Consider the following 23,603-nt stretch of genomic DNA (forward strand, 5'->3'; position numbering starts at 1 on the left):
TCTGAAAAAATATTTAGTCGTAATTGCTCTACTTAATCTGTTCTTTGCAGATGGGTCTTCCTGAATTGGACCTTTATAACCTGATCCTGCACCACGGAATCAACAGGACTTTGGCACTGTGTCCAACCCTGAATGAAGCCCACATCAAACTCTGTCTGAGCACAGTCTCTAAATTACACCGCATCAAAACCTGGATGTGAGTTTGGAGATGGCTGAACCAAGTGCCTGGATTAACACAACTACATGGTATGGGGAAAAGCTGAAGCTGAGGTAAGATCCATACTTGGCTGTAGAGCAGGGGTTCCCAAACTGTGGTATGCATGCCCCTGGGGGGACAGTACACAGGAGAAACGCTGATTTAAAAACATGCTGGTAGGGTATGTGGGCAGCTGGTACGTCTGGAAGGGGGGATGCAAGAAGAAAGTTTTGGGAACCTCTGCTCTGGAGCAAAGACTTCTGCCACTGAAATGTCACAAAGGACATACACCAAAAAGAGAACACCACGTAATGATAGAGATCTTTATTCATACACACTTGCTTTCAAACTACAATTCATATTTAACAAAAGCATATCATGCAAACAAATATTAAAGTTTGTAAGAATTAAGAAAAAATTACGGTAATCTTTACATCAAGCGTGCCCGCTATACTTCCAATGTTTTGTTTTGAGAAATGAACGGCCTCTTCACATTTTTCCTATAATATCTTGCAATTAAAGAAGAATAAAATTCTTTTCTTCCCTTGGGTTTTACAAAGCTTGGGTCTATAAAGTGATGTTCAGCAGTATAGGTAGCATTATCCCTTCTTAAAAAAGATCAGAGGATGTTAACCTTAACGAGCAAGGACTTGAGACACTTTTCCTGTATTCTACATTCTCTGGCTAAAAGGTTATAATACAAGTAATTCTGAGCTGCATATTTAAGCTTAAGAGGCAACAAAGGCTTCATTTTTTTTCTTACATTCATAGTAACTTGAAGTTTGACCGCTTCCCCCTCTTTCTGGGGGAAGCAAGTTACAGTGTTAGACAAGTGTATCATTACAGCAAGACGGCTTGTTCTGGTTCGGATCCAGCAAAGCGCTTGGTGGGACAAACATGTGCTTCTTATGGGCAAGCAAGAATTTATCAGCTTTGCTGAACAGGGATGGGTTTCACTGCATGCTGACTGTTTTGTTGCTTTGCAGCTGTTGGGCTCAGTCCCGCAAGCTGCTGAACACTAGTCCTGAAACCAGTAAAATACTGAAGGGTGTGTATTACAAGTGTTTTTGAGTAGTTCCATTGGTTTTAATGGGACCGCTCATGTGCTTCAATTTAAAATACATTCATTAGTACCCTGCCATACCAAGGTCAGAGCAACTGAGTGCCTTGCAGGACTGAGTTCTACCGTGAACGATTCCCGAAGAACAGCTGTTCGGTTGGAGGGGGGCAAACTTACGTTTTGATCATCTCAAAAATCTTATTTTTAAGATCTTTAGCAAGGATTAAAGACAAATCTCTTTTATTACAATGCTTAATTCTTCCTTAAAAACTGTAAAAGTGAAATGGTATTAGCTGAAGACTTTCTGGTTTTCTAGCAAGAAATTAATGACCAAATCTGCTTCCATTGACATAAATGCAGATTCTTATCTCACTAATTTACACCTAATCTGACTTCCAGGGAAGTCAATGGTGAATGGGAAGTTTTGCTACCGGTGCTAATAGAAATTTAGAAGGAAGTCAGTGAAGTTTTACCAGTAAAACTGGTGTGAAATCCAGCATGGCTACAATAGAGGCAGGTTAGGAAGCCCATTATCAAAAGTTGTGGCTGTAGGCTTTGGGTTTCTCTGTTTAAAATCTATTCTAGACGTTACTGAACTTTTACTAAATCTTGATGGAAAGAGAATATAGTTTCCTAGGACTGGTTTCCTTAAATGTGAATTGTAGACAGTGTCGCAGACGAGCAAAAGAAAAGCGTGAAGATAGTTGAAAGCAGGATCTGGTTAAATTACCGGCTGAAAAAAAATCCTCTTTGGGCCAGTTGTAAACAAAACATTTCTCCTTTTTATTGGGAGATGCTACTGAGCATTACTAGAAAACACCTGTGACCGTTTTATTTAGCCACGAGGATTTTGCTCTACAATAATCAATTCTGCTAAGACTTCCATTTACATATATATTTTTTAAAACCATACATATCTCAGAAGTTGGAAAACAGGTAGTGCAACTGACTTCTATACACACAGAAAGCAACACTTTGCGTTACTATCTGACTTGAACTAATCAGAGCAAAGCTGGACTCCAGCTCTTATAAGAAATATCAGTGTTTGTTTGTTTTAAATGGTTTTAGAAGAATTACTAAAGTTTTATATAAAAAAGTAGAAATAGCATGGTATATCCAGCAACACCGTGTGACTTGAATAAACTGATTTGATATTACAAATTATAATAATACTTACATAATACCCTTAATAGTAAATGTATTAGAAACATTAACTAAGCAGTCCTCACATGCACAAGTTGCTGTGAGGACTAAGTAAGTATTATTATCCCCATTTTACAGATGGGGTAACTGAGGCAGAGAGGATAAGTAACTTGCCCAAGGCCACAGAGGCAGTCAGTGACAGACCTGGGGTTAGGACTTGTGTGCTCCAGATCTGCACTCGCAACACTAGTGCACCCCTTTCTTTGGAGACTTTTCTTGCAAACAGGAGGGCTTTAGTGCAGGTTATTCATAAGGCTGTTTAATTGCCAGTCTTTACTGGCACAGTTATTAGGTGATATGAAATAGCACGTGGTTACTGAGTCAATATTTTATATGACTCTTAAGCATTTCAGAGTTTCTAAGATTATGAATTGAAGAAAGCAGCTTGGCTTCTATACATCCTGTTTTACTACCCTGTAGCTAAATGTTTCCCTACCTGTCGCACAAAGAAACAACCAAGTTCTGGTATTTGCCAGAGATCATTGTAAAGAGATGAAACCCAGGTACACTAATGATTCCTGGGAGTAAAAGATAATTAACAAAACATTAACTCCTTCCAGAAATTCCCTGGCAGCTTAGCATGGGTACTATGAATCGAATATCATAAATAAGATTTCTACCAGTTTTGAAGATTTATCAAATGGGGTCCCTTGTGCTCTGAATGAAAACTTGACCTCCCAAGTATTATCAGTAATTTCAGCCCTGGGGCTTTACACTGTGCCTGTCCTGCTAGGAAATGAGCATTTCAGTCTGTTTTTTGTAGGAGTAGCAGGGTCTTCAGTGAGACTTGGCATGCAAGGCAGGAAGGACGTTAAAGAACCACCGTGTATGTGTGCTATAGGTTACTCTGGAAACAGATGGATGGTTTTTTCAGAATAGAATTTTCTATGGCATTTATGCCTTGTAAAACAAGTTCATTTTTTTCTGCAAACTATGAAAAGATGCAATTTCCCACATACAGAAAGACATTTCTGAACTGGACTGAGCTGGAATTGTAATTTTTAGAAAGGCATGGGAACAGACTGCAGAGGACCTGGCTCTTTCCTGCAAACTCTCTTTCCCTACAGTACCCATGTATTTAGTCCCGCTGAAGTCAATATGATGTGAATGAGGACTTGAAGGGTGTTATCCCCACAGGAAAATCCACAGGGTCAGCACAAGGCCTAGAGTCCAGCACTGCACTGCTTGCAAGAAGCCTAAGGGTTACTGAAGTTGTCCAAAGGCCCCGTGTTAGTCTTCTGTGTAGGGGTAGGTTCATCCGTTGCTAGGAAAACACTCATTCTATTTATTCTAAAGCTTATTCAGCTCTATAGTCGTTCCCTGTCTTCAGCTTGAGATATGGGGGATGTTACATCTACAGAAAGGTTTTCACAAAGCGTGACGTGATACGCCACTTGTTACTTTCGAATAATTGCTTATGCAAAGTTTGTCAGTGGTGCAATGGTGAGGCTGTTGGCCTCTACTATTGGGAAGATAATGAGATTGTAAGATCAAATCCCACCAGTGCATGGTGGTTTTATAATTAAGTGGAGATTAGACAAACGTTTCTTTGGAATCGTTTCCCCAGGGGAATCCTGCATTGAGCAGAAGCTTAGGCTGGATAACGGCTCTGGGGATCCCTTCCAGCCCTAACTCTCTGAGTCTGAGAAAGAAGTTGAACTTTTTTTCAAAAAACAGATCTATCTAAGGGAAGTAGGTTTTGAATTTCAGTTCAGAGCAAAGAGCCTTCTCAACTGAAAGTTCATGAATTCAAGGTTTTTAACAAGCTCTTAGAACACCTCTGCATTTATCTACCTTCAAGCCAATTAATACACAATATTGATTGTTATCTAAAAGCCTACAGTGTTTTCACAATATTTCCCAATATTGGGAGATCTTGAACTGTGCTTGCAACTCCTTTTAAAATCAAGGGGAGCAGAATGCACTTGGGATTTTATCCAATTGGCTAATTAGAAACTTTTGAATGCAACGTTGTTTCAGTTCTTCTTCTATAAGCTTTCTGATGTAGCCTTCAAGTGATGGGAGAGTAGTTCAGACTTAATTGTCCTCATTTTTAATGTCCATGAACACGTGATAGCCAGGTCTTGGAAACAGATAACATGGAAATAAATAGCTGTAATGAAATAGCATGAGGAACACGCTTGCTGCACACTTGTGGTTTTTTTCCTATTTATAAATTTCCACATAATGGGCAAGCCATTGGATGCACCTTGTGAACCTGTATTTAAAGGGGTGCTCCAAGCATCCGCGTTTGCTGTGAGCAGTGGCTAAGGCTCACGTCCATTTAGTCCCTTTTTCACTGCTTTGCCTAACATTGGGCACATCTACACGTTGCCATACAGCGACATTGCTGTGGTGCTGTGCTTTTGTACTTCCCTTTGGAAGTACTAAAGTATGGGCGGTTACTGAGCCATGTGCATGACACATGGTTAGATTTCACCACCATGTTGCCACAGCAACGTGCTATACCAGGACATGAGCTGCTACAGCGACCTAGCTGACAATCGCATGGGTAGACCCAAGTGACTGCAACGTTGCCATAGTGCGCCAGACAGCGATGAAGCGCAGCGCTACCTCGCCCTAGGGCAACGTGTTGATGCACCCATAGTTTTGATCTTGCAGGACTAGTGAGCTCACAGTATCTTGTTAGCATTACAGTTTCCTACAGAAGAACACGTGAGATGTCACAAACACTGAAGCTTTGCGGTAACAAGGTCAGAGAGGACTTCCTGCTCCTAATTTTAAAAGTTGCAGAGTAAATGCAAGTGCTTAAGAAAAAGAATAGAAAATGAGCTAAGCCCTGAATAGGAGTTTTGTTTGGATGTTGGACCGGTTCTTTGTCCTGCTCTGCCATGGGCTGCCCTGTTTAGCGAACACGAGTGTATGACCAAAAGGCCGGTGCTCCAGAACAGAGCTCCACTTCACCACCGACATCTGATCCTGGGGCAGAAAGACCTTCTCTAGCATCCCTAACCCACTTGATCTCCTGGCCGTTTTTAGCATGGTGCCATTCTACTTAGCGTCCCTGGCTCTCTTTTCTCACCTCTAGCTCTCTTGTGCCTTCGTATTCCTCTCTGTCTCTTCCTTTTCACAGTTTCTTCATTACCTATTATCCAGATATCACCCACACAGACAGCACTGGCTGTGCTGCATTTTAACGAGTGACGTTAAGAGTCCATAGCTATTTGAAATATAATTAGTTCAAGTAATCTGCCAGGCCTACTATCGTCTATGGTGTGATATCCTGCCATCCCTATCCTGTGTATCAGGTTAAATGCTAGTAAGTAGCTAGAAAAATTATAGAGGATTGCAAAATACTGTAAATGTTAACACGCTTTACGTTGAATACCCACACTGTTTAAAGATGCATGAATGACAAACGAGAACTTCTTCTTGGGCTAGTTTAATATTTTGACACAGAACAATTTTTCAGTCTCTAATGTGGCTTGAGCTTTGTTTTAGTATTTTTTGTGGTTGGGCAATAGCCTAGGTTCTGGTTCTGGTTCTGACCATAATGTTCCTCCCTTGCTTCTCTATGCTTTGAAAAGGTTCAGTTCTCCAGTAATCTGGGGCTGCTTGTTGATTTAAGGTCCAGTTGTGAACACATTCACTCAGATGTGCAGTCAGCCATCTTAGTGATCATACTGGGACTAGGTGCGAGTCAAATGAATTCATATGGAGAATGTCCAGACTAGGCATCACTTACATGCAAAATACAGCTTTTGAGAGCGGAAGAGGTGCATTAGTTTTAAGCCTACTTGATTTTACCCACTGATAGCTGGACTGCACTAGTCGGTGAGTGACTGATCGCTTGCTAAGCAATGACTATTTCTATGAGGAAGAATTTGCAAGATTGGACCCTTTATGCATAGTGTGTGTTTTTTCCCTACCCTGTTTGTCTGGGTTCTTTTGGCACAGTTTAAATGCGTTGTTGTAATAAAACGGATAAGTGAGTTGCTCCCCCATTACAGGTTTGGATACAATTGTAAGTCTTATGGCAAATGTTCTACTTTGCATGAGAGTATGTTTGCATGCTGGAACAATGGTCATCACTCTGCATGCAGGTATTGAGACAACATGCTTCTGGCATTGACATGCACGTCCAGAGGCAAACAGTGCCCAAGGTTGTTAACATTACCAAGGCAAACGGATTTAAAAGAAAAGGATAACACAATAACAATATCATTTTACATGCTGTAACAAAACTAAAATATGCACAAAAGTATTTACTGATCTTTGAATCAATATGTTCTAGTAAGTGCTAAGAGGAAATATCAATTATTTTTACCAGGTGATGGACAGGAGAGGAGAGGACTGTATTTATTATGGTGTCCATCATTGCAAATAAAATGTTTTGCTCTTTTTTGCAAGTAAAAAGCAGACATGAAATGACAGCCAAATCGACTCCCGTATAAAACCTGCAGGTAGCCATTATTGTTTACAGGTAGATCTACATTTAAAAAAACCCTAAAAAAAATAACCTATGCCATTGAAACTATCCAGAAACAAAAATAAAAAAACCCAAAATGAAAGCAATAAAACATTAAACTAGATCTAAATCATGTCATTCAGAACAAGAACCTTCACAAATATAGCACAATTTTGCTTTTATAAAATTTTTATAATACTCTTTATATTTGATGCGATTATGTCAATATAGATTTGCTTATTATTAACCCTTGTTATTAAGGTTTGTCACTAAACATACAAATTTCATTGCATGAAGCATATGCAAAACATTAAATTCCCTTCAACCGATAAAACAGCTTGGCTGGTTTTTTTCCTTATTGGCTCCATTATTCCACAGCTCCAGCAGTTTAAAGAAATGTTAAAAGGGATGATTTTTTTAGAAAGTCTCATTTTTATTTTCCTAAGGATCTTGGGAAAAGCAAGAAGTGACTGAGCTATGTACTTTCAGTAAGTTATTGCATAGAGTGCTTTCACTTACCACCCTATCCTGCATCATATTAAATATATCCAAGTAGGGCACATGGAGTTACAGTTCTGTTGCACACTTAGCTAAACGAAGGGTTTTTTTTTTTTAAATAGCAAAAAGATTTTTAATGGGACTGTCTAACAACAAAATCATGACTGCTGTAAATTAAATCAGTACAACTAAGAATGGCACCCTGGATCACAGAATAATCTCATGGAGATTAAAGTAATAGAAGTATTATTATTAGTAGTAGTAGCAGTATTAAATATGCAGTTTCACTCTTGAACTAACATCTGATATTTGCAATGTTTGAAAAACATCTGGCCACTATTCTGTTCTTACATTTGTCTCTGCCTCACGTGATCAACTGACAAAGCCCAAGAGTCTGACTTTATTTCATGTTTTTAAAACAACTCTTTTTTTGGTTTGAAGTTTTCCATGATGCCCTCCTGGTTACCCTTCCTTTTCAGGCTCTTGTGCTATCACTCTATTGGGAATCATTGGGAAGCCCTAGAGGAGGAGCGGTCCCTCCGGGCTAGGTGCTCGCTTCTTATGCCATCTGCATTAAGATCGGAAGGCTTTCCATTTTATGGTGTTTGGGAATTTTTAGTCCACTCTATGCTTTTTTTTAAAAAAAATTTCCCCCCAGTGTGGTTTAGTTAAAAATTCCAGTGCTAGTGGGCAAGGGGCAGATGACAACGGAAGTTTATGAAAGTATTATAATGTACCAAAAAAGTTTAACTTTAGACGAGTAACCTATAGCCAGTAGTGACTTCACGCTGAATGAATGGGCACATACTGTATATTACGTGATCTCTAAGACAATATCTCTGTTGCAAAGTCAAATCCTTAATAACTGGCCTTTTTCTTCCTCCTATGCTTCTAACCCTACAATTTTGAGGCCCAACTGGAATCAACAAGGCAAAGGCCTAAAAATTCTAGGATTAAGGACCATTTCCCACTGTGTAGCTTGTTCGTATCTGTAAGGTTCATACATTTTGTAAGAAGGGGTGTATGAACTGCGGGTTGATGTACGAGAACCCTTCAAAATCTGTTTGGTCGATGTTGGCAATGACCAGCTGATCGGGCGGTGTTAACACTGGTTGTCCTCTGGTAAAGAACTTGTCAAAGTTTTCAGCACCTTTGCCACACTGTAAGAGGGAGAAAAAAAATTAGAGAAAGACCATGGCACTTCACAGCTCCATCTCTTGGCAAGTTATTAAGGATGGGGGGTTGTTTCCCCATATTTGACAAATAGCCAAGATATAATTTTTCTCCCTGTTAAAACCCAGTGCAAAGAGAAGAGAAAATGAAAGTTATAACACATGGATGGTAACGGAGCTTGGAAAGTAAGAAAGAAAATAGTGCTCCTTTTTCTAGTCTATTTGCACAGGTAGCAGAAACGGAAGAGGCGTACATACTGAGACCCACTGGCGTAGAAAAGAACACACAAAACAACATTTTCAGTGAAACCACACCCGAAACATGACACTTTACCTTGTGAGTCATTTGGTAGTTTTTCAATATTTCCTTCTATAACCACTTTTTAAAGTACGCTCTCAACCTGTAGATGAAGTCTGGTTCTCTATTGCTCACGCAATACCTGGGATACTTTTAACTTTACGAGAGTTGCATTTTCTCAAAATGTTAGTGTAAGAGAAGAGTTGGATCCATTTACCACAGGCCATAGTGTGCATACTGGAAGCAGAGTTGAAATTTGTTTGGTTAAGGTATCATAACTAACCTATCTACACCTTCATCTCGCAAACGTGCACACGTGTGCTACATGTGCTTAACTGTACTTCTCCATTCTCTTAAGTCAGACTTCACAGGTGCTTTTAACTGAACACTAGCGAAATGAGTGCAGGTCACTGTACAGTGTTAATATGGGCAATCCCCACTTAGCGCTCTTAATTGGTTCCTGAAAAACCAAGCGTTAAGCAAAATCAAAACTTTTTGACAACCAAGTGGCAACCACAGTTGTTTTTAATGGCAACCACAAGCTTTATAATGAAACTCGCTGAGCGCTAAGTGAAATCGGGTATCAATTTAAAATGAGCATTATCGCAAAACAGCATTAAGCAGGGGTTGCCTGTAACATTCTGTGTCACGTACATCGCTGGTGTCAAGTCTACCTCTACATGTTCATAATCTGTGGCATAGTAGGATTGCACCCTACTATTTATATTTAAGAAGTAAGGGTGAAATTCTCTTCCCCTTACTGTGTGTAAGTGGCAGCTTTCTAGCTAGCTACCTACCTGTTTTTTGCCCTGCTGTTATGCTGTGGCTGTGTAAGCATGCATGCATGCATGCATGCATATACACTGTATGAAACTGGCTGGATATGTGCATGTGTATCAAAGTGTAAGTCATGAAAAAATGTGGGAAGAGAGTGAACCCCACCACATTTATTCTCCCTTAGCTGAGTAGTTAGCCCAGAGACCCCCTGCCTTGCCCAGAGTACGTCTGAGCCTGCATCTCTTGGATTTCCCAATGCAGTAGTAAATCCCCTCAGTACCAGCTTGGCATCATCCAGACACTTCTCCAGTGCTGCTTTTGAAGCCAGTGCCCCTTACATTTACTAGTCTGTGGATAATAGAGACAACAAGCACTACCAGGAGATACAAGAACCCAGGACCTGCTCCTTTCTGAGCCACATCTCCTTTAGTCTACATTCTGGCCTCATCTCTTTCCCTCTTGGCTACCTGGAGGCCACCTTCAAACGGCATGCTGAAAAAAGACCCAAGCAATGGCCAGTTTGTGGCACAAGAATTCAAAGTATTCAGCTAGGCAGGCAGAGATGCAGGTTCAAACTCCCTCAAGGTAAGGGGGGCGTACAACCCTGGGTGCACGCTTGCGTCGCTTGGCTAGTGGAGCTAAAATACAGGAGAGCTGTCCTCCAGTTCCAGAATTTAACAGCCCCTTGTCACAGGTTTATAGCCTGCTACATTGTTATGACTTTGATGCAAGATATGTCCAGCACACGTTTGTGTACATTGCTGCATACTTGCCCAATGAGGGTATGCACTGTGCTTCATCTGTGCACAAAGCTTTATACATTCACACTGCATGGGAAGTATAATCAGTACTGGCTACCTGTTCACTGGAAGATCTCTTCTGAAATGGCATTAGGAGGTTGAATTATTTTTAGCAGTAATACTGCAAAGGAGATGCATGGAGGAAACCTAATGCTCCCCCTACCTTAGATGAAAAAAACCAATGTCTACATTCTGGGGGAACTACCATGTGAATAAGATTACATGCATTAAGTATTATTGGATATTTGAGTCGTCTTAGTACTACAGAGGTGGTAGTTGCAACTGCAGGAGTGTGGACTGAAGTTCAGGCACTGGCATCCCCCAGTAGACAAACCACCAGAGCAGTGGTGTCAACCTTTTAAGACTTGGAAAATGCCAGTTTCTAGCACTTACTAATTTTCTGACTACAAATTACTAGAGCAATTCTTCTGCTCAATGAAAGATCACAACATGTCAGAATGTTTTTAACACCCAACAGTGCCAATGTGCGTGGTACCCCATGGAATGATACCCTGGTTTAAAATCACTGTACTAGACTATTATGGAATTTGCACGCTTGTGGAAATGTGGCATTCGGCCACCAACAGCCCTCCTGGAGGCACACACAGGAACACTGTCCCATCTTTGCTGCTTATCTGCAGTCTACTCCTTCTTAAACACTGAAGTCCTTGTGGCTATCGCATATACAGAGGTGATTTCAATCACTCCCACAGAGTACTGTGGAAGCTATGATCACCTGTGTCTCTCCAGGCTTTGACTGGAGAGCCAAAGAACCGAATTACCAGTGTGTGCTCCACCCTGACTCCCCAGTCAGAGGGGAAGTCAAGACGGTGGATGTATCCTAATAACAAACAGTACATTGCTGTTATGGGCTCAAGACGCAACAGTTCTTTCTCTGGAGTCTAACAGGAAGGACCCTCTGTTCCTGGTGGCCAGCTGTGCAATAATAATCTTGTGCGTGCATCAGACTGAACCTGAGTCAATCGGAAAATGAAAGTGAAGCACTCAGGATTTCACAAAAAGGAAAGCTTTGAGTAATGCAGAAAACACTCAGAGAGCAAAGTTGCATTAAAGGCAAGGAAAAAGGATGGGGGAATGGAAAGAGCATATTAACCTGGTTGGGAGAAACAGAGTGCTGAGTTGAGGAGAATTGGACTTCGAATATCCTGAATGGTACACTGGGTTATTGCAATGCTCTTTGGTTTTACTAGTGTATGGCAGTATTAAGAAAAGGACTACTTGTGCTTTTCCTCTCTGCTGATTTCTGTAAAGTGTTTTGTTTCTTGCTTTTGTAGAGTTCTTGGGAGTTTTATTTCACTTTTGCTCACTAACTATAACAATCAAGTTTGCATTCATCCTTAAGTAAGAACAACGTGCTAGGCCACTACCTTGGAAATAAGAGAATATTGTTCATCAAGACCCAATCTTTAAATGTATAGATGGTCTATTCAAGCAATAGATGGTAACATAAACCTGTGCAGTATCCATAGGATATCATCCACCCATCCATATTACACTAATGCAAACTGGAGGGCAGAAGGAATTGGAGGAATGCAAGTGGCCAAATGACAGTTTATAGGTTACTTTGGCAACAGCTCACTATAATCTTTCCAGTTACCTTCTAGCACATACGTAGCACCTAGCACATACTAGGAACTTCATAACAAAAGTTTAAATTGAGCTGCAATGAATTCTTCGTGGTATTAGGTAGAAGATGCCTTGTGTCAAGTAAGCTGTACACTCTAGCGTTCACAAGATAGTTGTTCAGTGTATTATCAGGACAAGCAGAAAAGCACTCCAGCTGATTAAAGAGAGGTGTTAGTTTGCTTATTTCACCCAAGTTTCCAAAGATGTGCTCACCGAACACCTCGGTGCCCACTGAAGCCAATGCATTTTGGTACAGCAGTGCTGAAGAATAAGAATGAACAGAATTGTAGTGAAGGGGTAAAATTGTCTGAAGAACTGTTGCATGAAAACAACAATGCCCCACCATTAGCGTTCGAGTGATCTGCAAGCATGGCAGTCAGTTCAAAGTCCAACCTTCGAGGAAAGGTTTTTTTCTTTCTTTTTCTGTTTTTAAAGAGCTCTCAGAAACTCTTTCAGGTTTCTGAAAAATTGTGCCCAATAAGGTTTGAGTGTATGGGCTTTTCAAAAATGTAATAGAAACTTACTAGCTGAAGTAAGGAAGTTGAACCATTACAACAAATTTTTGCCACCGGAAGTCTAACCGCTTGGCTCCTGAATCCTATTACCACGTAGTTCTGATAATGGGCAGAAGTTTCGACTCTTCCATCTGCCCCGTACCTGCTTTATTACTGCTGGACAGACTGAATAAAGATATTTTGAACACACGTTGGACGGTGACAAAAACCCCAAGCTGCTCGTGTTTTTGTCAAATACCAGTAACATTGCGAAAGAACATAATTAAGGGCCTACACTTGGTGCGTGCTTTGCTGCTTAGTGGTTTTAAGGCAATGTTGTATACAGGGATGGAATGGGGGATATTTATGTTCCTCGACAAATTGCTAATAGTTGACCCCGAGCTAACTCTGTATTTAATGAAAGGCAGCATCTTCCTCTGCCTGAGCATTACCTGCCCATTCCACATTCTGTATGTATGGCTTTGGCATCTTTTCTTAGGAAATGTGTCTCTAAAGGAGCTTTTCCAGCCTGCATTCTGGAATACATAGTAGCCATGAAGAGCAACTTCATTAAGTCCTGCATACATAGATTGCTTATGGCCACTCAGGTTCACTGGCGAGAGCAACATACAGAGTGCTTGGAAGGGATGGGCCACAAACTTTTTTAAATTCCGTCATCAATTCATTTTCAGAAAAGATTTAATTTGTACATGGTGTTAAATGCTTCTGGCAGCAAGGTGCCTGTCTAGGGTTCTCTCTATTGCTCACAATTGTGGAGGTAAAGAGAAATAAATAAAAAAAAAAAAAGTTCCTTGTCTAGACCTGCCTTTCTTGCATGACTTAAGTCTTATCAGCAGTTCTGAATTTTTCATCCAGATGTGCCATGACAAGCCTTACTGCATTTATTACTGCTTAGAGTGTTCAGACAGCAACATTATTTGCATCATTAGCTTGTCATTACATATCAGCTTTATTTCCACTCATTTTCTGTTTCATGGTACGTGCTGTCTAAAACTTACTAACAGACCCTCCTACTAGTTGGAAACTTACTTCCTGAAAAAGAGGGTTTGGTTCCAGGGTTCAGGTCCTTTTCTGAACAGCTCTTTATTGCCACTGATGACTATGTAAAGTTCTGCATCTTCATTTGGGGTCCTAGAACTGTCTCTAATGTATCCCCTCCTCCCTCACAATAATTATTTCCTTGGCTTGGATTTCAAGACTCGCATGCTGTTGCTTGAATAGTCCTGGATCTGTGGAGTTTGAACTCCCCTGTTATTCAAGTTATGCACACGGCAGTGAGTGCAAGCTAGCCCATGCTGTACATACTCCGTGGATAAATGAGGAATTCGGTCTCTGAGGCTATCTGGCATCTTCCACAAGCATAACACTGACTTAGAATAGACCAGGAAGTAAATATAAATGAGCAGTGGCATTTCTTCCTGTCCTGTTTGGACTTTCTCAGGAGAAGTTGGATTGATTTGTCTGTCTACAAAGCTCTTCCAGAAGAACTCAGCTGAATCCAGCCCCAAAGCTCCTTTATAGCAGCTGAGCTCTCCGTATGCTGACAGTACACCCCTCTGCTGCATGGTAAAGGCTGGCAGAGAGAAAGTGTAGACATCCCCATGCCTTCTGCTGCCTTCTCTGGTCCCTTCAGCAGCTGGTACTTTCCCAGGGTGGCATTTGTGCACAGCTGCTGCTGTGGAGCCACCTGCAGCCGCCAGGAGCAAGGCCTTTCATTAACCTGACTGGTCTTCCCAGTAGGCTGTAACTAAGCAATACATTTCCTGGTGAGACTAAAAGCCATTCAGGGGGACTGAATCTCCAGAAAGGGAAGTGGAGACTAGGACTGGAAGACAGGGCTAGGCAGGAGGAAGAGAAGATGAATCCCAGAATGATGTTGACTAAGACCCAGAGGACTTGTACAAGGGGTAAGGAGGCCAAGCCAGGAATGTGGGCAAACGCTTTTATTTTCTAGACCACTTTGTAGCTCTTGCCTGTGTCCAATAAAGCACGACTGGTTTGGTGAATCCTGTCCCAACTCTGTGTTACTCGAAGTGCCACAAAGACCGCAGCAGGTGAGGAGGTTACCCCCTGGTCCGCAGTTCCAGTGGAATATGCAAGGGGATACGCAAAAGTTACTGGGGCAGCGCTTGGGAGAGCTGGACTACTCGGGTCTCAGGCATTTGAGCTGCAGGGTCCCCCGTCTCAAAGAGGTGCTAGACGGAGATCTGCTATCTAGACAGGATGCTCAGCTTCTGCCCACCCCCGCAAGCCTTCGAGGATGTAGGATCTATTGCTTCAGAGCCTACCCTGAAGATCTCAGCCAGAGGTGCAGCAGTCAGAAGGCTTTACCTAGAGACCAACCTCTCTCCATTTAGTTGAATCCTGGGGAACACTCCAGATTTCCAATCTAAAAGCTGAAACACTAACAAATGTCTCTTACTGTCTAAAATACTTATAAATGAAGATGTGTAAATCACTGTGGCCACAACAGGAATCATTTTTAAGTCCTGCCCCCAATGGCAACTGGTCTCTCACCTCTGTTCACGCACATGTCACCACTGTTCAGTACTGAAGTAATAAAATGCAGCGCTAGCCACAGTTACTTTAGCAGCTCAGAGCCAATCTGCACCAGGAATTATCTCAAATCTTGCAAGAAAAGCTATCGTATAGGAGTTTTCTAGCTTAATTTTGGGGAACAAAGATGTTTGGAGGAATTCAGGCATTCGTTGGGCCGTCCCAGCATTGAGTGTTCTTACAAATCAGAAACTCAGGACAAGTGTCCAGGCTAGGGGCGCCATGCTAAGACCAGCTCGAAGTTTCGGAAAAAAAAAAGGCTAGAGACTGTTGTACAAGCATTATGTCTGCCATCATATGAGTTTTTCCCTTTTATACTGGGTCAAGTGTGGTGGTTGTTTATGAGTGATAAATGAGTACAAAAGGAGGATGGAGGAAACTGCCTTCCTTCAATTTTTTTGCTTGTGGTGAAGGTGACAAGTCCTCTTTAGCAAGATAATCTATCAGCAACAGTTGGAAAAATCCCAATCTGTAACAGAACTGATTATTTAAAAAAACAGTTTATACCTTATCGCTTGTGAGAAGCATGTCTAACGCTGAACTTTCAGGATGCCAGGCTAAGCAAAATGAACGTGGTTTTCTTTTAATAGTTTATTCTGTGGTGTGCACATTAACATAGTGGTGTTTGATTGCTCCAAACGAGAAATGCATTTTCCACCAAGGACAGGACTTAATTGTGCAACTGTCCAAACTTCAAACATCACTTCTATATCCAGGATTTACCTCTCTTCTTGATGAGCATGTATTTAAATAAAGGGCACAGTGGGCCTCCTATCTGCTTGTTCTAATGATTAGAAGAGAGAGGCTTTTGAGTTTTTCTGTCTAATTGAAAGTTAGCGGTACTTTGACTCCTGAGTCACTTTGGAAAGACGGATTTGTGTATGTTATCTGTTGTCAGATGAAGTCCCCTGATAAACAGCGAGCAACAAGAAATAGTTACTTGTCAGGACACTTCCACAGGATTTGGAGAAACATCATTGTAGTTTAACCTTCTGGAGAGCAGCTTAGCAAAATTCGTTTTTATGTTCTTTTATAGAACTTGTTTGTATAGGTGTTAACGCAAACCTATAGGGCATTCTGAAAATGTTCTTTTAAGTTTCAACACAGTTATGTTTAAAAAAATGGTCACGCTCCTCCTAGCCACGGTGGTACAATGCTGTAATGAGCCAGGGAAGTGCTGAGGGAACCTCAGCTGTGGTAACACGTGTCTGACCCTGTTGTCCAAGTCTCACTGCTCTCTGGTACTGCACGTGCCTGGGGAGAGGCATCTCTTCCCTACTTCAGCTGCAAAGTTGCTTTCACTAAGTAGAGTTTTCTGGAAAACTGACAAAATTCAATGCCGATGTAAAAAGCCTGTAGTTCTTAAACTGTTTCCCCCTAAAATCACTATGAAGAGAATCAGTTCCTAGAACACTGGTATGCTGTAAAACCAGTAACAAGGAGGTGCAAATGCAGGACTTGGATTTAAAGTGATTGTCTAAGGACATCAGACTACCATGCTCATGCTCAATTTTTCTTGATGCATTTTGGTAGAAGCCTGTATAAACAAAATAAGTCATTATCAATGGCAGAGATGGCACAGCTGTTGTGTTATAAATAGGAGCTGTAATACAGCTTTCTGCCATTAAAAGTTACTGGAATCAATTGTATTTTAAGTTTTCTATTTGCTCTAATACAATTTCAGCCAGCGAATACAGGGCGAGGTCCTCCACGGTTACTCTCTTGAACCCTGGAGCGACTGCTGAGCACTGGGGATCAGTGAGGATAATAGGGATTTGATTTATCTGCTCTAATTCTGACACAAAACAGCATGGTGAGAAGTGTCTGTGAAGGAACTGTGCGAGTGCAACTCCCAGCCGGCTGCCGGGCTGGAGAACAGCAGACAGAGGCTCCCAGCACCTTGTGCATTTCTTTGCTTGCTTCCTCACCACTTCACGGGCACATTTCACTTTATATCCGCACCTGACTTTTCACTGCTGCAGTATGGACTCTGCTTAGTGTGCAGGTTTTGCACTTTTGTGCAGTTCTACTTTCATGGATGTGTTAGATGAGGTCTTTCATTGATGGCAGGTTTAATGTTGTTGCCCCTGGACTGTGAGCCAATTTTATGAGGTTGCTTTGGTGGTTTTCAGTTTTTTGGGAGGAATGATGGGGGCTCTGTCCTTCTCCAGCAAGGTGAGGAATAGGTTGCCATTGCCACCACATATTTGTCATGCTAGAGCATCGCTTGGCTAAGACAAATTAAAAAAACAGATAGTAGGTACTATTCGTAGGCAGTACAGATACTCTTGTTGCATGCACGAGTCTCAGTAACCTCTATAAACCATTAACTTCCACACTTGGTGGAGTACATATTGTACTATTGAAAAGTCAGACACATGGTACAGCACTGGAAAGGGTGGAGCTGCACAGGATTTTCTTCTAGCTATGAAGTGATACCTTGATTGTCAAATCTGACATTTGGGTAGGAATAAAAACAACGTGATTTTGGTCCTCTGTGGACATGTTTTCACTTGAACTAATTCATTGTGATTTTTTTTCCTCCATTGAAACCTGTACACTTCACAATTAAAAACAAACTTCCCAAAGTTTGGAGCTAGACCGTTCAGTTGTTCATTCCAATGGATGGAGCTAAAATGTTCTCAGTGGTGGCAGATGACACGACAAGGAGCAATGGGCTCAAACTGCAGCAAGAGAAGTTAGGTTGGATACTAGGAGAAACTCTCTTGTGAGGAGGGTAGTAAAGCACTGGAACAAGTTACCCAGAGAGGTGGTGGTAGCTCCATCCTTGAGGTTTTTAAGACCCAGCTAGATAAAGCTTTGGTTGGGGTGATGTAGCCCGGGCTGGTCCTGCTTGGAGCAGGGGGTTGGACTAGATGTGATCTCCTGAGGTCCCTTCAACCCTCATTTTCTATGGCTCTTTGATTCTAAAACATTTCTGCAATTGTTTTTCTGTAACAGGCATAGAGTATACACCAATAAATACTAGTGTAGCATCGGAAATAAAACTTGATGATGCCTGAATAACTCGAATTTTACTATTCATAACTTGGCTGTTCCAGATTCATATTGATGTAAAATTTATACCACGCTGTTATTTGCCATCTGCTTGAATAGACAGATGATCACACAAACAGAATGCTAGCATTTCATTTTTATTTAGCAGCATAATAAAATGGCTATTGAGCAGAGATGCTATGCTATGATGTAACACTTTATCCCTGGCAGCCTCAGCAGCCTCCTTCCTTGGATCTAATCAATTTTCTCCTTATCATCAAGAACAAGCATTTATATGCCAATAAAGCATGTTGCAAGCTAAATAAAATTTTAAGCATGTTAATGAACATTCATTCTTATTCCTATATGTACCTGTACTGTCCAAGGGTATCACTGATTTAATGTGGATTTCTACAACTCTTCCTGTCAGAGCTTTGAAAACATATACATTAAATAATAAGTGGCCTTGCACACAAACCAGACAGCTGATAAACACTCTTTCCCTTTATACACGGCAACAGTAACAAGCAGCACCCCAATAACTTACTCCTTTCCTTTTACCAATCTAGCCTCTTCCTGAAAACCTAGGAGAATATAGGCATGCTTCAAGCTTCTTCTAAGTCAAAAGATTTGTGCTCTGTTCAATCCAGATGGGAAGAATTGAGAGTATTTAGTGAGGCTGAGGTTTCTGAATTGTTTGGATGTGTTTCCCTTTTGAAACGGCTCCAAATATATGTGCAGCCACACTCTCAGGAACCTCCCATCTGGAACTCGCAATGTTTTTGCATTTTCTTTTTCTGATTGTGAATGACACTGGTTAAGAGTACCAGTCTTGTATGGCAGTCTGTCCTAATCACAGTTATTGACTTCAGAAATGTCACACCTGCGGGGATATGGAAGTCTCACAATGCCATGAAATTATATTTTCTTCATGCCTTGAAAAGGTTTGACTAGAGATAGCGAATTTTCTAAAGGAGAGATCTGGCATCTCACTTACCACTTTAGGCTTGAACGGAGGCTGAATCTCTCTGTTCTCCAGTTTCTCCCAGTCGATTCTCCTGAAGAAGGCGTGCTCCCTGATGTCTCGCTCTCCTTCGGGCCCACAGCCAAGCCGCTTTGCGGGATGTTTAGTCATCAACTATGAAGCCATCAAACACCAAAGGATTCAAGTGACTTTTGGGTTGAAAGAGTAACAGACTATCCACAGGTTGCACTGTTATTGCTCCTTACCTCGAGATGAAATTTGGCACTAAAATCCTCATGAAAAGCTGTAACTTGTTTTTAAAGTGTTAATTTTTTTATTTGAAAGCTGGCAACTACATGTAGGCACTGAAATGCAAGGCTGCACTTTAAACTCTTCCTTCTTTCTCATTACGCAAAGGTTACCATTACAGGGCCAACTACACACAGGGCGTAAGCGGGGGATTGACATCTGCATCTCTCATGTCTGAATTCGCCCCATATCATTTCAACTTAGTCTTGTGCACCTCCAGAACAGGTCTGACTCTGCCTCAACAATCAGTTAAACTTGAAGCCATATAAAATGCATCCTCCCTTTTAATTTTCTGGGCATGTTCAAGATGTCTCGTTACAGATTCTGCAATTTTTTGGCAGGCTGCTGACGGTAACTAATCTGTGCTGCTCCTCTTGCATTCCTGATGCCATCTTGATCAATATTAATTCTAATTGCATAGAGGAAACACATCTGCAGAAAAAGCAGCAGTACTGTACACTTTGAAATGGAAATGTACTCTCTAATTAGCAAGCTCCTAAAGGGAAACGGACTTTCAAAAGGAACTTTTAAAATCTCCTAATATTACATTAAGTATAATACACTTAATTAAGCTATACCGATAAGAGCCTGGGTTCAAGTGAACCTTTGAATTTAGGCATTTACTATTTATATATTTCTGTTTGTATAGAATTCAATGGAATATTTAAAAAAAAACAGATGATAAAACCAAGTCCAGTCTTTGTGCAAACTTCGGTTATTTGACACAACCTGTTTAAAACAGACCCTGCAATATAGCTGCAACTTGCTTACCCCTTTGCAAATAGAAACAGCTTCTTTGGACAGTGCTTTTGGATAGGAAACATTATGCTCCATTATGGATTGGAAGAGCTCATCTTCATCTTCCCCGTCAAATGGAGGCTGTTCAAGAAAAAAAGGAGAAAGAAAATGTTAACATTAATTTTAGTTCCATGGTATTTATTAGATCAGTTAAATTGAAAAGCAAAGTTTGTTTTGGCCCTCAGCATGTCATCCAAGGATTTTTTTTTTTATTACAGTTACAATTGATTACAACTTTTAAAGTTATCTTACTCTAATCAAACAAAAATGCTCTACATGGTGAAAATTTTGTGCCATAACTTTTAATTACTTTGCAAAAGGAATAATGCTGTTTTCTTAGATCAATTTTAATGATGCTCCATTTGGTTTATAAGAACAAAATGCTGTTTCTAGGAGGTACACACCATGTTACAGTGCTTTTAACGTAGTGCAAGGATAAAACTCCTATTGCAAATCATTGCAATAGGAGTTACGGACCTAAATGACTTTGAGGATCAGTCCCTATCGGCTGGAGTAGGCCTCAAGCATTGCACAGGCCTCAGAGAATCTCTCTCCTCTGCATGTAGGTGCCTGTCATCCTGGATGAGCACTCCAAACAAGAACAAATCAGCTACATCATATTCAGAGGCAGAACGGCAAACAGGTGAAGTGGCTATAAGTCTTCAGGTGCAGTTTTTTGGTTTTTCAGTTTTATAACTTTACACATATCTATGACACGTTCATCTCACAATAATAAGTAATACGAGTGCACTTACCAGCTAAATTAATGTCCTTTGGACACCATAGAAAAACGTGTTATTTAGTATTTACTGCAAGTGTAAGAAATGCTAATAGGAAAATACTCCAAACGAATTAAACTCTAGTAAAGATATGAGAACATCAGATGTTCTTAAGAATAAGAAAACAACAAACTTGGATCCCTTAATGTTATTTGACACAGCTGGATCACAGATCTTTCTATACTTTTAGCAAGTGTTTATATACAAGCCTACGTGTCAATAGGAACCCTTGTATAGCGTATTACCATGAAATCTTAAGGTTCACACTTTTTTCTTCATAAAATACATAGATCTTGAAAAAGAGAACAATTTGCAACTAATTACAGATTATGGGTGACAGGAAGGTAGTCTTCGTAAGAATTTGAAGAAATGAAAACCAGTGCCCAGTACACAAAGCATAGTTGTTACACTTCGGAAGTCAAACAAAATGTAATGAATTTAGCATGGGAAGGAATTACTTAAGTCTTATTAAAATACCCACTTTAAGTTCAGGGAATTCTGTAGATAACTCTAGCTAAAACATTTATGGAAGTCACTTGCAAAGCTCTTCCCAAGATCAAGAGAATAAAAGAGTTCCTTTTAAAGTTGGCTTGTTATCTTAATCCTAGCTCTGCAGTAAGTTTCTCTCATTAGATTTTGAAGATTTTAGTATTCATTGTATGTAGCTCCCTAGGATCTCATTGTGCTAGCTGCATGCAAACTTAGATGGAGAGGGTTGTCCTTGCTCCAAAGACACTGCAATCTAAAGATAAGGCCAGACACTACAGATTGGGAGTGTCAAACTCATCCAGATGAATAGTGCAGGACTGGTTCACAGTCCAGATGAATGGCAGGGAGCCGGTCCCGTGGGCCCCCACATGCCAGATCCAGGGCTTGTGGTGCCAGCTCTGTCCAGTCTGGGATGCAAGCTGCAGGCAGTGCTTGCTCCAGGCAGTCCAGGACAGACCCCACGTGCAGTGCATTTCGTGGAGCAGGTGCTGTGTGTGTGCATGTGTCAGCATGTGTGTCAGCTCAAAACCCAGGGCCAACACTAGGAGGCTAGATGATGTGGCCCCATGGGCCGGATCTTTGACTCTCCAGCTACAGATGGATATGGACAGACTCAGAAATACATGAAGGTAATGTTATGTTAGGAATGGCTGTACAATACATGGAGTCTGACCATTATCAACCTTTTTGTAGGCATCAGAGAAAAGGAGGGCTTCTGGGGAATGCCTTCTGGCATATTGGCAGAAAAGATGAAATTGGTTGAAACTTGAACAAGAGAGTGAAGGAGGGTGACACCATGGATAAGACGGAGGCAGAAGTGACCTCTCAAAGTTGAATGACAAAAATCAGTGAATGGGGTTTGTATAGGTCATGAAAGGCCTTGAAAACGATGACAGGCATATTTCATGCTGCAACAGACAGGAGCCAGGGAAGAGGTGAAAAAATACAGATGATGGGGTCAAAATCTGGGCTAGGAGAGTGATTTTTGCAGCCGTCTTCTGAACAGACATGAGTGGGACAAAACTGCAGTGAATACTGGAGACCATGACTCTTACCTGGCCAGCTAGCATCTCATACAACAGCACACCATAAGCCCACCAGTCCACTGATTTTCCATAGGGCTGATAAGCAATAATCTGTAACGATGAAAATAAAAACGTCTATGTTAAATAAGGTCCAATGGTATATCAGATAGATGCATTTTACTGCAGGGCATAAAGCGCTCAATCCTGCAGTCTTACTCAGGGTCAGACATCAATAGGATTTATTATGAATGGGCTTCTCATGTTAATAATTTTAGGGCTGGATTTACTAAAGTGTTTAAGCAATTAAATGTACACATGGATCCTAGTAGTATTTACAGAAGTGCCTAAAGCAGGTTAGGAGCAAGGGTTTTTAGTCATCTGTTTAATTGGATCAACTGTATAGTTGGGAGCACTGGTGGAGAAGCTACTATGGATTCTGTTCCTCAGCTCATCTGCTTACCAGAATGTAATTATTTACCTACCTTCTTCTCAAGAGCTAGATAAAATGAATTATTACTTCTAAAGTGATTCCAGACTCTTAAGTGTAATGTGATACAGAAATATGGTCTTAATTTTATAGCTATTTCATAGCCATTACAAAAGCCTTACAATATATATTTGGGTGTATATCTGTTTTTTAGTTTAGTGGTTGGCATACTTTATTATTCTTACCATTTTCTCCATCTACCAGGAAGTTCTCAGGGGGTCCATTTAAAATCAGTGTTGCTACTTCAAAGGCCAAACGCTTTCAAAATTTCAGCCAGAAAAAGAAGACTGGCCTTTATACATAAAACATGTTAAAAAACACTTCATTGTCCTGAAAAAGTATCTCCCCTATATAAAACATGTTTTTATCCACAGAGTAATAGCAATATTTTTGAGAAAGGTCATTAAAATGTAAGGGCAGAACTTTTTGTACAATTAGTGTACTTCCCTGTAAGTAGCTTGTTGTAGAGACATTTTATATATTGCATTTAGAGAACAGGAAAAATACCAGACATGCCACAGAGAAAAGGGTAAGTCCTCTTAAATAGTCAGTCCCATGAATTCTCAACTGGTGGGGGTCACAAAAATCAGACCAAGGAGATCAG

The 23,603-nt window shown here is 40.8% G+C and overlaps 1 protein-coding gene across 3 annotated transcripts in view; it reads right to left on the reverse strand.

Annotated features, from left to right (window-relative positions):
- Nucleotides 1-505: 505 nt before the first annotated feature.
- PRKCA (protein kinase C alpha) overlaps nucleotides 506-23,603 on the reverse strand; it is a 302,378-nt gene continuing 279,280 nt past the window's right edge. For all 3 annotated transcript variants that reach the window (XM_090061658.1, XM_090061659.1, XM_090061660.1), the window contains 4 exons: nucleotides 22,543-22,623; nucleotides 20,193-20,300; nucleotides 19,146-19,286; nucleotides 506-8,546 (listed from right to left, as the gene is read on the reverse strand). In XM_090061658.1, coding sequence (XP_089917784.1) covers nucleotides 8,385-8,546; nucleotides 19,146-19,286; nucleotides 20,193-20,300; nucleotides 22,543-22,623 — 492 coding nt within the window. In that variant the 3' untranslated portion in view covers nucleotides 506-8,384. The remainder of the gene's footprint in view (nucleotides 8,547-19,145; nucleotides 19,287-20,192; nucleotides 20,301-22,542; nucleotides 22,624-23,603) is intronic.

This window comes from Crocodylus siamensis, chromosome 8 (assembly GCF_052110815.1).
Source record: "Crocodylus siamensis isolate JL-2025a chromosome 8, ASM5211081v1, whole genome shotgun sequence".
NCBI classification, from domain to species: domain Eukaryota; kingdom Metazoa; phylum Chordata; order Crocodylia; family Crocodylidae; genus Crocodylus; species Crocodylus siamensis.